Source organism: Trachypithecus francoisi, unplaced genomic scaffold (assembly GCF_009764315.1).
Source record: "Trachypithecus francoisi isolate TF-2019V2 unplaced genomic scaffold, Tfra_2.0 Lachesis_group11, whole genome shotgun sequence".
In the NCBI taxonomy this organism is placed as follows: domain Eukaryota; kingdom Metazoa; phylum Chordata; class Mammalia; order Primates; family Cercopithecidae; genus Trachypithecus; species Trachypithecus francoisi.
In genome coordinates this window covers 66,697,273-66,714,022 of record NW_022681456.1, presented here as the reverse complement: position 1 = coordinate 66,714,022, position 16,750 = coordinate 66,697,273, and the positions used below count along the sequence as shown (strand labels likewise).

The 16,750-nt window shown below is 34.7% G+C and overlaps 1 protein-coding gene across 1 annotated transcript in view; it reads left to right on the top strand.

The window, feature by feature from the left end:
* CAND1 (cullin associated and neddylation dissociated 1) overlaps window positions 1–14,849 on the top strand; it is a 47,805-nt gene extending 32,956 nt beyond the window's left edge. Inside the window, exons 8-15 of the mRNA XM_033221359.1 lie at window positions 2,641–2,933; window positions 4,815–4,956; window positions 5,319–6,812; window positions 7,613–7,708; window positions 10,122–10,291; window positions 10,373–10,537; window positions 12,031–12,138; window positions 13,288–14,849. Coding sequence (XP_033077250.1) covers window positions 2,641–2,933; window positions 4,815–4,956; window positions 5,319–6,812; window positions 7,613–7,708; window positions 10,122–10,291; window positions 10,373–10,537; window positions 12,031–12,138; window positions 13,288–13,512 — 2,693 coding nt within the window. The 3' untranslated portion in view covers window positions 13,513–14,849. The remainder of the gene's footprint in view (window positions 1–2,640; window positions 2,934–4,814; window positions 4,957–5,318; window positions 6,813–7,612; window positions 7,709–10,121; window positions 10,292–10,372; window positions 10,538–12,030; window positions 12,139–13,287) is intronic.
* The last annotated feature ends 1,901 nt before the right edge of the window (window positions 14,850–16,750 follow it).

Genomic DNA, 16,750 nt, shown 5'->3' with positions numbered 1-16,750 from the left:
GAGGCTCCTAAGATTGATGCCATCACACGATGATTTATGATATTTACTCTGGAAAGGAGTAGCAGCACTTCAAGGACATAGGGGTTGCTCATGTTCAGTTGTTTCTGTTCGTATTGGAAGAATCATAGTAACAAATATTTAAGTTGGTAAGTTACTAGGTAAACAGGTTGGTGGATTTTTTGTTGTTTTTGAGAATACTTTTTAGTTTGATTCTTTGAATGAATTTATGTAACAACTTTCCTAAGTAAGTAATTTCACCCATCTTTAAAAAACAACTACCAAAAAAATTTCTTAACACCATATACACCTCAAGCAGCTGCTGCCTAGTTTCTCTCCTCCACAACAGAACTCCTCAAAAGAATGCAGTTCAGTTTCTTTCTTTCCATTCTCTCTTGAATCCACTCCTCCAGTGATGCACAAGATTGCAAATGTTTGACTCTGCCTATCGTATTACTCAGTCTCAGCAACATTTCTTTATTTAGCTTCTGGGATACCATTCTAGCCTGGATGTAGTCCTATCATTTTGATTACTCCAATCTTCCATGCTGGTTCTTCTTCTTCACCCTGACCACTGTACTTAGAGTATGCCAAGGCTCAGTCCTTGAACTTACCTGTTATACTCTTGATTTATTTGTTGATCTCATCTAATCTCCTGACTTTAATATCAGTATGCTGGCAACCCAGATCCTATCTTTAATCCAGATCTCGCTTGTGTATACAGATTCATATGCAACTGCTTAATTAATATTGCTGCTAGGATATCTAAAATATCTTTTCCCTACCCCTTCCCCATCTCCCACCTAACCTGTTCTTCTTTAGCCTTTTCCATCTCAGAATGGTACCTCCATTCTTCTTAGCTGGTCAGACCAAAAATCTTGCAGTCATACCTGATTCCTTTTTCACACATCCCTCATGTAGTCTTCCACCTGAGAACTCTTTGATTTTGTTGTTTTTGTTTGTTTATCACACTTAGTAACTTTCTGACATACTGTAATTGATGGTCTCCTACCTATTAGAATGTAAGTTTCATGAAGGTTTGACGTTTTAATCTCTTGATTGACTGCTTTATTCCAGTGCCTAGGACAGTGCCTGACACACAGGCAATCAATAAATGGGTTGTATTAATGAAGGGAAAACTTAGCTTATATTTTAATATGAATATCTTCTGAAGAAATCAGTAGCAATGTGTATTCCAGGTTTTGAATGTTGGTCTTTTGTGCGCTGTATAACAAACCAGGTACTTCACCTGCTTTATCAGTTAATATGAATTATACCCATTAAATGACTTTCTACCATGGTATTTTTGTGATTTATAAAAACAACATAATTTTAGTGAATTGGGACATTTGTTAATTTTTTATAATCTTGTTTTTAATAAAGCTTATATTTCTGGGATGCAATTACCATAGTGTATGGACATGGAAAAAACTTTTATGTGCTCTTAACTTGATAGTATATTTTGGCAGTATCTTTTAACTTTATTTAAATAGATATCGGTAAATAAGCAAATGCCTCGCATTTAGCGGTATTTGGTTGTTTTTTTCCTATAATGTGCTAAGGTGAATTTTAAGCTTTTGAGTTGGAAAATTTTATTATTTTATTATGTATTGTAGAATCTTCTAAGGCCTAGCTGGCTACCTTTGACTGTCACTAAGCTAATTGGAATAAAAGCCAGTAAAAATATATCACTCCTCTCAGTTATTTCAAGGCTATGTATAGTTTTGTCTAAGAATCACGAAATTATTGTGAGATAATTTTAGACTATCATGATAACTGCTAGTATTTCTGCCACCTTTCTGACTTCATATTACCCAACTAATTAAACCTGATGGTGTTAGAAGAAAGACTTGCTGGAGATTTCACACACATGTTATCTATCAAGTATAGATAAATGAGATACAATTCTTAGTGCTTCTGCTTTGAATGTTTAAGATTTAGCATTGGGGAAAAATGGTTCTCTGTTAAGTTTGCAGCATTTTCTTGTTATAATTAAGCAAAAATAGTTTTGTTTTAAAGTACGTTAAGACAAAATTGTGAAAGGTTTAGAATATACATGTTTGTTCCTCATAGCTTATCAACAAGTTGAGTGAAAAGCCTTGTAGTCACAAAGCTGATATCAACCTTCTTTTTGTTCCCAGAAAATTAGTTCTACAGTGTTTTGGGATTGGTAACCATTCATTTTATCACCTACTCTATTAACTTAAATCCATTTCTTGGTTTTTCTTATAAAGTCCCTGATTGTTTGCTTGATTCTATGCTGTTAAGTAAGTTCTTTGAATTTTGTTTCAAAAGCTGGGAAATTTATGACTATAAATATTTATATTCTAAAGAAGTTGAATGTGTTAATTGATGATTTTAAAGGGTTATAACTAAGCAGCAGTTCATTACAAAATAAATGAGAAAATGTTTAATTAAAAATACAATTATGTTTGTTTTTTTAAGTTTAATTTATGTGCAGACTTACAGAATTAACAAGCTCTTTGTTCAAGTTCCAGTTCTATTGAAACCTACCTGTTGCTGTATATGTTACCGGAAAGTTAGATTAACTGATTTGGTTAAGAGTATCAATTCCTTTTCTGTTTAAAATAATATACTTCTCTTGTCATTAATAGCCTGTTTACATTAAAACTTACCCTTTAGGGAGTGATGATGAATACAGTGATGATGATGACATGAGTTGGAAAGTGAGACGTGCAGCTGCGAAGTGCTTGGATGCTGTAGTTAGCACAAGGCATGAAATGCTTCCAGAATTCTACAAGACCGTCTCTCCTGCACTAATATCCAGATTTAAAGAGCGTGAAGAGAATGTAAAGGCAGATGTTTTTCACGCATACCTCTCTCTTTTGAAGCAAACTCGTCCTGTACAAAGTTGGCTATGTGACCCTGATGCAATGGAACAGGGAGAAACACCTTTAACAATGCTTCAGAGTCAGGTTGGTTTTAAAGTACAGTTTACAAAATCATAATAGTAAATGCAATGCTTTTAAAATTGTCTTTGTATGGAAATGTGAGTTCCAGAATATTTATAGAGAAGCAGAAAGTTCTGGGATATGTTTATATAGTTAATGCATGTTCATATTATGTTACTTGTAAACTATTCTGATTGAAGTATTCTTGGTGTTACTTGATAAACAATATTTAAATAATTTTAAGATTCGGTGAAGTAATCTTTGTCTTTGATGTTAATAGAGATGTCTTATAGCTGTGGAGTCATACTACTTGTGATCACATAACTGACTTCACTTCTAATTTAGATGTGTGATCTTGGGCAAGTTATTTAGTCACTTTATTAAACCTCACTTTTATTTGTAATAAGAGTGTATTTAGAAATATCTACCTGTGGTTGTGAGAGCTGGATGATCTGTATAGAGCATTCAGTGTAGTGCCTACTACATATATACTTACTAATAAATTACACTTTTTTTTTCACTTGAGGGCATTTTTTTCTAAGATCCTAAACATTAGAGCTATTATATTGCTCCCATTTATTGAATATAACATACCAGGCGTTCTCCTATTTTATATGTAATCTCTACAGCAGCCCTATGGGATGCAGAAATACTAGGTCAATTTTTATAGATTACAAAACAGATATTGACAGTGATTAAACCAGTGGAGAGGATGGGACACACATATGGTATCTATCTTGTTTTCAAGTAGTACAAATAAATACATTTTTATGGTGAACTTACTCCTAAAGGTGAATGTTGAAGATTAATTGTAGAAGGAAATAAGATAAAGTGTATGGAGGATATATGTAAGTGAGTGAGTATGTAGAAGTCAGGTATTGCTCAGTAGAGTTGCCAGGAATTTCGACAATGCTATGGAAAGTTAGACAATTTTTTTGTTTTGTCTAGTTCTTAGTTCATTGTGTGATTATGGTGTGTGTCCTTGTAGTTTGGTTGTTGGGATTTTTCTTGGCTTTGTTTTTATTTTTAATCTCTACTTTCTAGAAGCTCCGTTTATAGCTTTGCATCCATAAGATTTGTTAGTAGAGACCCTATTTGTTTTACTGACTAACCAAACATTAGAAAGTTTAGAGCAGATATCTTTTAATCATACCCCTGCTGCTTGTAGCTACATTTGAAATGAGGTTGATTCCTTGTAACAGCAAATGGAAAGTAAGAAAAGGACCTGTTCAATGGTTGCTTTTCTGTAATTTGTCTTGTTTCCTTTGACTTTTATCTGTGCTTTTGTCATTCAAAATACCATTATTATTTGATTAATTTATTTCTTTTTTTTTTTTTTTTTTTTTTGAGATGGAGTCTTGCTCTGTTGCCAGCCTGGAGTGCGGTGGCGCTATCTCAGCTCACTGCAACCTCCACCTCCTGGGTTCAAGTGATTCCCCTGCCTCAGCCTCCCAAGTAGCTGGGACTATAGGTGCGCACCACCACACCCAGCTAATTTTTGTATTTTTAATAGAGGCGGAGTTTCACCATGTTGGCCAGGATGGTCTTGATCTCTTGACCTTGTCATCTGCCTGCCTCAGCCGCCCAAAGTGCTGGGATTACAGGCGTGAGCCACTGCGCCCTTAAAAATTAAGTAGGGAAGACTGTTTTGTTGCTCCCTGGAAAGCTAAATGATAGCTTTTCGTAATTTATCAGTATCAAGCAAATGTAGTTATAAGAGAACATATATAATACATGCAACAAACTTGATCTTATTAGTGTTAGCAATAGCAGTAGATAGTTGAATTAGAAATTTAACAAAAAAAGATAAACTCTTCCCTTTATCCTTATTCTCAGTAATTCATGTTAAGTGTACTGAGGAAATACCAACAGCTGAACCATCTAATGAGTATATGATAATTGCAGGTTCCCAACATTGTTAAAGCTCTGCACAAACAGATGAAAGAAAAAAGTGTGAAGACCCGACAGTGTTGTTTTAACATGTTAACTGAGCTAGTAAATGTATTACCTGGAGCCCTAACACAACACATTCCTGTACTTGTACCAGGTATGAAAGAAACATAAATCTCTTTGGGGACTTATCATAGGGTGTAGCCTTTTTGTTAGGACTTAGATAAGCTTAAATAATGATTTCCTTTTAAAGGAATATTTGTGACAATTTAATATGCACGTAGAGCTAACTTTTTAATCTAACCATCTTGAATACCTGAAGTTAGAAATTTGTAAGTAAAAAGTTAAGTCTTACCCTCAAATATTTGGCTGTAGTATTTATTATAGATGGTGAAAATTTCTACTTATAGAAATAATATAATGAAGTGGGAACATTAGCAGGACAGTAGGGGTTGATATTTCATTTTTCTTTCCTTAAAATCTGCACAACAATGATTGGATTTTTTGTTGGCTTTTTAGGAATCATTTTCTCACTGAATGATAAATCAAGCTCATCGAATTTGAAGATTGATGCTTTGTCATGTCTATACGTAATCCTCTGTAACCATTCTCCTCAAGTCTTCCATCCTCACGTTCAGGCTTTGGTTCCTCCAGTGGTGGCTTGTGTTGGAGACCCATTTTACAAAATTACATCTGAAGCACTTCTTGTTACTCAACAGCTTGTCAAAGTAATTCGTCCTTTAGATCAGCCTTCCTCGTTTGATGCAACTCCTTATATCAAAGATCTATTTACCTGTACCATTAAGAGATTAAAAGCAGCTGACATTGATCAGGAAGTCAAGGAAAGGGCTATTTCCTGTATGGGACAAATTATTTGCAACCTTGGAGACAATTTGGGTTCTGACTTGCCTAATACACTTCAAATTTTCTTGGAGAGACTAAAGAATGAAATTACCAGGTTAACTACAGTAAAGGCATTGACACTGATTGCTGGGTCACCTTTGAAGATAGATTTGAGGCCTGTTCTAGGAGAAGGGGTTCCTATCCTTGCTTCATTTCTTAGAAAAAACCAGAGAGCTTTGAAACTGGGTACTCTTTCTGCCCTTGATATTCTAATAAAAAACTATAGTGACAGCTTGACAGCTGCCATGATTGATGCAGTTCTAGATGAGCTCCCACCTCTTATCAGCGAAAGTGATATGCATGTTTCACAAATGGCTATCAGTTTTCTTACCACTTTGGCAAAAGTGTATCCCTCCTCCCTTTCAAAGATAAGTGGATCCATTCTCAATGAACTTATTGGACTTGTGAGATCACCCTTATTGCAGGGGGGAGCTCTTAGTGCCATGCTAGACTTTTTCCAAGCTCTGGTTGTCACTGGAACAAATAATTTAGGATACATGGATTTGTTGCGCATGCTGACTGGTCCAGTTTACTCTCAGAGCACAGCTCTTACTCATAAGCAGTCTTATTATTCCATTGCCAAATGTGTAGCCGCCCTTACTCGAGCATGCCCTAAAGAGGGACCAGCTGTAGTAGGTCAGTTTATTCAAGATGTCAAGAACTCAAGGTCAACAGATTCCATTCGTCTCTTAGCTCTACTTTCTCTTGGAGAAGTTGGGCATCATATTGACTTAAGTGGACAGTTGGAACTAAAATCTGTAATACTAGAAGCTTTCTCATCTCCTAGTGAAGAAGTCAAATCAGCTGCATCCTATGCATTAGGCAGCATTAGTGTGGGCAACCTTCCTGAATATCTGCCATTTGTCCTACAAGAAATAACCAGTCAGCCCAAAAGGCAGTATCTTTTACTTCATTCCTTGAAGGAAATTATTAGCTCTGCATCAGTGGTGGGCCTTAAACCATATGTTGAAAACATCTGGGCCTTATTACTAAAGCACTGTGAGTGTGCAGAGGAAGGAACCAGAAATGTTGTTGCTGAATGTCTAGGAAAACTCACTCTAATTGATCCAGAAACTCTCCTTCCACGGCTTAAGGGGTACTTGATATCAGGTTGGTATCTAGATTTTCTTTCTTAAAAAAATTTTTTATTGATAGTTGGTTGCCTTAAAAGACGCCTAATAAAGAAGTTAAGCCATGTCTATATTTTCTTAAACCTAAAAGCTAAGTATGTGATGAAAAAAAAACTCTTTTGTAGTATAGAGTGATATTCAAATGACATTTTGTTGTTTTAAAGGATAGGGTGGTAATTAGATAATGGTTAAATGTGTTCTCATTCCTCATGATGACTACATTTTAATGTTGCTATGTTATGTTAAAATGTGGAAAAGATATATCTCATGAATTAACATAATCTAAAGAGCTTGCTGATACTAGTTACAATAAGTAAAACTGGTGAAAGTACTTTTTTCACATGAAAGATTCTGGAAGAGTTTTCAGATTTACCAGTGTCATCCCGATTAGAACAAGTAGAAGGTAATAACATTAATAGCAGTAATAGCCATTCATTCTTAGGCATTACCTTCTTTTTTAGTAAAAAATTTGAAGATTTTTGAGCGGTTTTGGATTTAGCTAGTTCTCTTTTGTGAGGGTGAGATCCTCCACTGCTGCTTCAGGTCCCTCCTTCCCAGAAGGAATTGTTTCTTTTGAAATCTAACGGGATTTTATTTTATGCTCATAAGTGAGTAAACTTGGCTCCTTTGTATTCATGTGTGCAATAAGAAATACCCTTCTTGGCCAAGGAAAATTCTAAGGAATTGAAGACACTGGTGTTATTTGAAGTGGTTTAAAAATGATGTCCGTGAGTTTTAGTGAACTACATACCAGTAGACTTGCAATTTATTTTTAACTAGGCTCATCATATGCCCGAAGCTCAGTGGTTACAGCTGTGAAATTTACAATTTCTGACCATCCACAACCTATTGATCCACTGTTAAAGAACTGCATAGGTAAGTGGAAACAAAGATAAACATACTGATTTTTGGATTTTAGAATTCTCAAACTCTTGAATTTAGTAACTAGAAATACCGAGGAATTAAAGTAATTGTTTAAGATAAAATTGATATGATCTTATAACTTTAACAAATTGCATTTGCCTATATTGTTTGTAATTATTCCTAGATGATTTTGCACACATAAATGAAGTTATAATATACCAGCATGTCTTTAGAGTCAACTACATATTTGATAACCATGTTTTTGGGGTGACCTAAGATAAGATAGCTTTAGTGGATAGAGCAGAAAGTTACTAGATTTATGTGGCCAGTCTGAAGTTTCTCCCTAGATGTAAACGAGTCTCGTTTGAGCTATTAAGGCCTCAGATTTCAATTATTACGTCTAACACCCAAGGAGATTTATGGGGATTTCCATATTTAAGGTTAAAATAACCTAAGTTTAAAAAATAAAGTGGGGGAGAGCTAATTCGCAGAAGAACTAAGAGGAGATAACTCAAGAAAAACTAGGGCTTTCTCTATTTCTGTGAAGACAAGAATTAGCTTTTGGGATTATTTCTGATTTTTATAACCTCCATGCATTTTGTTTTTATCATTGGTTTTCCTAGAGTTTGATAGTAGCCAAAAACCCCTCAGAATTTAGTTTGTTGCTTTCTTGAGGACAGGATAATGGAGATAACCATCCGGGAGGACTGAGGGATTTGGCAAAGAAGCTTTGTAGCTTTGTGCCATTCTGCAGTATGCCAGAAAGAAAAAAAAAATACAATATAAAATTTGAGCTGTATAGAAAGGGATTGCCAATTCAGAATAAGGAAGGCAGAGGCACAAATAGGTTCTGTTGCTGGGGCCTAGAAATTATTTAAAGTCTATATGAGAAACTTCTTACTGGCATTTCCCCCACCCATTTTCTGCTTTGATATATTTATTGAGCACTTTGGTATTATGCAAAACAGGACAGAGGAAGAGGCCCATGCCGTATCTCTAGAAATATCTTCCCATGTTGACAGCAGTCAACCAGTATGCATTGTTGATATAGTTACTCAACCAGGTAGTTAGCATTCTAATTGCATTATGATCTAGTTCGATATTCATGACTGTTTGAACATCAGAACCACCTAAGAAACTTTTTAAAAATTGAAATTGCTGGTTCATGGCACCATTTTGTCCATAATAGCAATATTTTAGATGCTTTCCTGAAAGCGGATATATGCGCTATTGTAATTATTCTTCTAATCTACCAGTTTAGTATGCAAATAAAGGGGAGGGGAGATTAGTTTGGTACATTATATTGTTTTTGAAACCATGCTGTCTCTCAGACGTTTTTTTTTTTAAGTCAGTGCTGGAACTTTCTTGGATATCAACATTGAGTTTGCCAATCTGCAGTATCTGAAGTCTCTCTTTCCTCTCGTATTTTCAAATTGCTGGTTTTTCAAGTTGGCTTTCAAGTCTTTTGTTATCTCTCCTGCATTTCCCTGTGTATTCTAAAAGATTGCTGATGATAGAGTTGAGATCATATAATGAGGAATAATAGCTACATGTGAATACTTAGTGTGTACTAGACATTGTCTTCAACAATATATGTGCTGTTTATTCTGCTCTGTATAGCTGTAAAAGGTTTATAATCCTCATTTTATTGAGTGAGAAACTGAGGTGAGAAACAGGTTCTTGCCTAAAGTAACTTGCACAAAATCATACATTTAACAAGTAAAATGGTTTGAACCATCATCCATGTGACTCCAAAGCATTATACTTTCTTTCCCACATTTGCAAGAATAAGCAGACTTTTAAAGTACCTAGATGCCTTCTCTGGCTTTTGTCCTATGTTAGCTTTCAATTTTCTCCTTTTATATTATTTTCCTGTGAATTCATGTATTTCTTATTGAAGACAGAAATAAAGTAGGGCTTTTGGAGGCACGTTTCTCTTTCCTTTGATGAATTGTATATCCGCTAATAGTACTCCATCTTTATTAAGCAGTGGGTCTGTCTTCACCTCATTTTTTTATTCTTATTTTGAACTTAGTTTAAAAATATTTTTGTTGCTGCTTTTAGTGAACTCCAAGGAGAATCATGCATGTTATTAGTCTTTTTAGCTGCTATCTCTGTCATATCTTGTATCTATGAAAGTGATATTGAGAAACTTTATGGACTCTTCTTCCATACCCTCTGCATTATAGGTGCTGAGAGTGGATTATCAGTTGAAAATATATTCACCTTCAGAAATGATAGTTGCCTTGCTGCTGAAAGAAACTTTATGGTTCACTTAGTATTTCATCAGGTTCTTCCCTGACCTTCACTGAAGAAATACAAATGACACCAGCAAAAATAAATTATATCAACTTAGAGAAAATATAATGTATATTATATTTTAAGTTTACCATGTCTGTCTGTTGCTTTTCTTGTAATATTTCAGGTGATTTCTTAAAAACTTTGGAAGACCCGGATTTGAATGTGAGAAGAGTGGCCTTGGTCACATTTAATTCAGCAGCACATAACAAGCCATCATTAATAAGGGACCTGTTGGATACTGTTCTTCCACATCTTTACAATGAAACGAAAGTTAGAAAGGAGCTTATAAGAGAGGTAAGTTAGATCACACTGTTTATCTGAGCTTGTCTTTGACTTCAGTATTATATATCCACACATTCTTTTTTGCTTTAACAGGTAGAAATGGGTCCCTTTAAACATACAGTTGATGATGGTCTGGATATTAGAAAGGCAGCTTTTGAGTGTATGTACACACTTCTAGACAGTTGTCTTGATAGACTTGATATCTTTGAATTTCTAAATCATGTTGAAGATGGTTTGAAGGACCATTATGATATTAAGGTAAGATGTTTGTGCCTATTTATACAATGTTTTAGAAGAAGACTTTGCTAGAGCAACTTTCACCCTTGTAATTTACTCATGTGTCTGAGAAAAATCAGGTTGTCTGTCAAGATTTCGATAAGCATGTTGTAAACTATAAAGTGCAAAAGTAATAGGCAGTGTAATACCAGTTGACATATAAGAAAGATCCAGAACCCTTTTTATTGGAGGAGGAAGTGGCAGTGGATGCAAAATGCACTGTGCCCACTTGCTTAGTGAATAGTCCCTAGATCCTTTCCCTCAAAAGAATCCCGACATTTTGCTGTTTAAAGTATAAATCTGTAAGTTTTTGGCCTGACTTAACATTGGACCATAGTTGCTACCCATGGAGGGTTTTCTTAGCATTGTCTTGATTAATTCTCCTGAGCTACCTTTGGGGCTAGTCTGAATTGTAACTGTATTATTTACCTGAAGGAGGAATTTTTGTTTTGCAATATAATATACTGTGTTTAATACCAAGAATTTTGTTAGAGGACATGGAACTTTTCAGATATACAAAGCAATATGTAGAAGCAACTTGAGAGAAATCATACTGCGTCTTATGTTTGGATAATGAATTTTGCATATAAGTGTTCTTTGTTTTCCTGTGTGTTCATCTCCATTTAAAATGTGAACAGTAAAAGAGTGATTTGAAAAATAAAAAATACATGCCTTGTGTCTTTTTCATCTACTCTTCCATTTAGGGCTTTTGGCCAAGCATGGCAAAAGTGGTAACTCAGCAGTAATTCAGCCAGACTACCCAAACTCCTACTCTTAGGTTTCCATGTGTGGTAGTGACCTAAGCCTCTCAAAGTTCAATAAAGAGAGCCCCCCAACCAAGAATTAAAAGGATGTGCTTGTTTAATTCTATGAGTTTATAGTCCAAGAGAAAAAGGTTTATGGGTTATCAGGTTTTGCATGGATTAATCTGAATAACTGGTCAACTCTGTTATGATAGTGGAAACTTATTTCGAAACTTGTGTTCCAGCTCAGTAATATTCTAGTTCAATGATTCTCAATTCTGGTGCATATGAGCTTTTCAAAAAACAAACAAACAAACTGAGTCTGTGGCCGTATTCTGACAGGTTCAGTAAAACTCTGGGGATGGGGCTTGAAGAATGCGTATGTTTCTGAAGCTCTCTGGATGATTCTAATGTGCAACCAAGATTGAAAACCACTTTTCTGGTTCTCATATCTGTTTGAGACATGTCTCAAACCTTATCTGAGTTAAGTGCTAAAGAGTCCTCACCTATAATATGCTGCTCAAGAGACCTCACCTAAAATACAATCTGGTGAGGTCTCTTTAGCACTTAACTCAGTAAGGTCTGAGACAAATTTCTCTGATTCTGATTGGCAGATTACATTAAAAGGAAGCTTTACTCTGCATAGTATTTTCCTTTAAAGGATCTGTCAGAATTTAGAATTTTGTTTTTAGAAAATGATGTCAAATCTAAATTCTTTTTTATTTCTAATAGATGCTGACATTTTTAATGTTGGTGAGACTGTCTACCCTTTGTCCAAGTGCAGTACTGCAGAGGTTGGACCGACTTGTTGAGCCATTACGTGCAACATGTACAACTAAGGTAAGAAATGATAAGTATCGGCCGGGCGCGGTGGCTCAAGCCTGTAATCCCAGCACTTTGGGAGGCCGAGACGGGCGGATCACGAGGTCAGGAGATCGAGACCATCCTGGCTAACACGGTGAAACCCCGTCTCTACTAAAAAAAAAAAAATACAAAAAACTAGCCGGGCGAGGTGGCGGGCGTCTGTAGTCCCAGCTACTCGGGAGGCTGAGGCAGGAGAATGGCGTAAACCCGGGAGGCGGAGCTTGCAGTGAGCTGAGATCCGGCCACTGCACTCCAGCCTGGGTGACAGAGCAAGACTCCGCCTCAAAAAAAAAAATAAAAATAAAAAATAAAATAAAAAAATAAAAAAATAAGAAATGATAAGTATCAACCTAGGTCAGACTTGGTGTATTGGGGATTCCTAGCCAATTCTTTTCTCTAGCTTTCCAAATATAACTATTCCAGTGCTCTATGTAGCAGTTGGTTTAAAAAGTTGACCTATTGAATACTGATGTTTTATAAAACTTAGCACTGTTAACTGCTATTCTTAAAAGTTTTTGTTTATTGCTATATCAATATAACATTTTGAATTACTGATATATATATTTGAAGTACTGATATGGGATAAAATGTGATCAGGCAACAAAAGAGGAAGTTTTTAAATTCTGATTGGAAGGGGAGTCATAGAAGGCTTCATATTAGGGTGACAACATTTGCAGTGAAGCTTGAAAAATCCAGATTTTTTTTTTTAGACCAAGAAGATGAAACAGGCTTTGAATAAAGACCTGGAGATGTCATCATATGGTGTGTTTGAAAAAGTGTCTAATAGATATAGCAAAGAATAGGGTAGCTAGAGTAGTACTTTATTGATGGGGGCCAAAGTGTGGGACTTGCTAAGCAGATAGTTGAAAAAAGAGTGTCCTGCTCTCTTTGTTACAATCATGTGGGTCTAGATTTTCTGTTGTTATAATGGTGCTTTGTGTAAAATATTCCCTTAAAAGGAGACAACTACTTTAAAAATAAGTTTAAAAACAGTTGTGCTTAGAATATAATATGCCTTATGGACCTATGAGAGTAACTTTTACCAGGAAGATCTTACGTGCTTAAATTTGTTCATGTAAGAGCTGTCTTTTATAGCATGTAATCTAACTTTACTCCATGTTACAGGTAAAGGCAAACTCAGTAAAGCAGGAGTTTGAAAAACAAGATGAATTAAAGCGATCTGCCATGAGAGCAGTAGCAGCACTGCTAACCATTCCAGAAGCAGAGAAGAGTCCACTGATGAGTGAATTCCAGTCACAGATCAGTTCTAACCCTGAGCTGGCGGCTATCTTTGAAAGTATCCAGAAAGATTCATCATCTACTAACTTGGAATCAATGGACACTAGTTAGATGTTTGTTCACCATGGGGACCATTACAGATGACCATACAATGCACTGAATTGACAGGTTAATCATAAGACATGGAAAGAGAAGTGTCTAAAAGCTTCAAAATGTTCCACTTTTTTTTCCTTCGTGGAGACTGTTTGTTTGGCTTTCTTCCATTGTTGTTTTTGTAGCATTTATTTCAGAAATGTGTATTTCCATAATCCAGAGGTTGTAAAACCACTAGTGTTTTAGTGGTTACAGCAACATTTGAAATGGAAACTAAAAGTTAGGATTTTATGGAGTATGGAGATAAGGTCCAGTATCTATTTACCCTGTAATGTTTAGGATTAAAATGTTGAAATTTTGTGACCATGAATTTCTTTCTTTTATAAATTTTCTCGTTTAAAAATCAAAAATCTTGCAAAACAAAAACCATGTTTCTTTTTCTTGTACAACTTTTTGTTTTCCGCAACATAAATTGATTTTTAGCTGGCAGACAAGAATATCCATATAAGATTTGTTACCATTTCAGAGGGTTTGGCAATTTTTAGAAGATAATAAGGTATCATTTTAAAGTATGAAAAATAACAATATCCCTGTTGCGCACACTAATTTTGCATGAGCAGGTTTACAAATATGTATTGTCTGTAAAGCAGCATGTGCAGATTATTCATAATATAGAAGTTAAAATAAGTATTATCAGTGCAATTTTCAGATATTTATTTTTGCACAGAAAACACATTATCTGGAGAGAAAGAAAGGAGAATTTTCGAGACTTTGGTTTTCTTAATGCCAGTGTGAATTTGCAGATGTTTTCAGCAAATCAAGTCACAATAACAGTTTGCCACTTTTTTTATTATAAATCTTCTTACTTAAATTTTGAATATTTTAAGTGCTTAATTTTTCTCAGTTACCCATTTGTGTGCGTGTGTTTCCACTTAGAAATTCTTAAAACCAGATTTTTCTTTCATTTCCTTTGGATGTCTACATTCCTTATCAAAGGATATAAATACTGTGTATGCTTTTGAATTTTATTTTTAGGAAAATTCTGAAGCCAGCTATCACAGCTTTGTTAGCTAATAATAGTATTTTCTTTTAGTTGAGTTAGGTTTTTCCCCATCTCCTGTAGAGCTAATTTACATATTGTATTTGCTAAGTGTTAACTACTTTTCCTGATTAAGGGATCTGTGCTGGGGAACAAAGCTTTTGCAGTACCTTATATTGTAGTTAAAATTTTATTTAACATATCCTTCAGTGAGCTCATTTCACACTGTAGCCTCTTCCTTCAAATTTGTGGTGCTCCTGTAACAGTAAGAACTAATTCTGAAATAAAAGACATCTCCTAATGCTGTGCAAACATAGTTTACATGTATTGAAGGAGGCAGTTGTTAAATTGAGTGACCAATTTTAAGCAATCAGATATTTGAAAACTGCACCCTTTATTTTTGAAACTGTGAATTAGAAACACTTCCTGCTGTATTACTACCTGCTTTAACATCCAAATATACAGTGATTTTAAATGATAACATACTGTGGTTATTAGATTAACAGCTTGATTTTGAATGTTCAGATGATAATGCAGAAGACATCACTACTAGTAAGGATTTTGACTAGTGCATTGATGTTGAAGTTAGTACCATTTCAAAATGTGGCAGGTGATAATCTTATACCATAATTTGCATAAAACTGTAATAGAAGTTTATTTTGAGATGTTAGTATATTATGTACTATGCATTTCTGTGGTATAGATGTTGTGGATATATTTAAGTATTTGGTTACATGGTTTCACAATAAATTACAATACTGCAGGCTCTAGGACTGAATAGGAGACTGACATGCATATGTTGTGTGAATGAATGTCTTAGCTGGGTAAAGTTAAATCCAAATACTTCAACCGGCTTTTTCTTCAGTTTGTTTGTTTTTAACTTTCAAGATGCATGTTTTGTTTTGTTTTCCTTTGTTTTTGTTTTGCAAGCCAGCTCATTTTTCTAACAGTTGAAATTCTTTTAGTACTAAAGAAACAGATACTACTCTCTTATGGCTTTAGTGTTTATATACCTGTTTATATGCATACATTAACAAAATTAGTAATAGCAGTGCTTAGAATTTCAATGCTGAGTCATACTGATGATTAACTCCATACTCCTAGTGGTGATGTGGTCCAGATATTGGAATGGAAGTGGCAGGGTGTGGAGTCCAGACATAGTCTACCACTCATGCTACTTACTAGTAATATTAAGGTGTTGTACTTAGCAATTCTTCACATGTGGGTTCCTGAGGAGATCTAAAAGTTAATACAAAACCAAGCTGTTTATTGATTTTCATGAGAAAACTTAAGTTAGTTTAGGTCTACCTGATTTATTTTAAAAGAAGGCAGAAAGGAAATTTGGTATGGCAGGGTTTACTCTAAAAGGTTATTTATAAAATCAATAGCACTGAATGATAATTTTTTTAATGATGGTCATATATTTTATTAATGATATCTGAAAGTTGCTTAACCATTAGGAATTAGAATTATTTAAGGGTTGGAGTATGATGATTTCATCAAATGTTTGAATATTTAAATAATTTTTATGTAACCATAATTAAACCAAATTAGTCTTTTTTTCTTCATACTTTCCTTTGGTAAATAGTGAAGAAATAACATAGGGGCATATCTAATTAACCAGTTCCAGCGGGTGTTGCGATATCTTTATATCTAGTTCAGTCTCAAATGTATGAATATGATTATATAGTCATGATTGAAGTTCAAAATGAGGAAACATACAAAATCCTCAGCCGCTGAAAAATTCAGTTAACTTGTTTATACTCCTGTAAGCTGTAATTAGTCACAAGACAAAGTATATAGTAATACTTTGTAATGAAGTAACATTTTCTGCCCACATTAATTTTACTAAAGACCTAAATTGTTAAAATTAGTTGCCAGTCTCTAGATTATGCTTAGTAAGTGTTTTGAAATTAAAGACCTTAAACATTTCAGCGAGTAAATATTGGATTCTAGCTCTGTTTTAAATTGAATCCTTATTTTCAAACCACTGCTACCCCAGATTCATACCTGTTTTTGAAATCTTGTTTATGGAATGGAAAATTGACAGTATGGTAATAGTTTATTTACTGATTGGACAAAGGATATTCTGGTTTTAACTGACTTTTCCATTTAAATAAAATTCATTTGATAATTTTGGTTGCAAAAATGGAACACAGTGGAAGTATTTGGCTACAGGCTACCACAGTCTCATCAGATAAGACTGTTTTCTAAAAG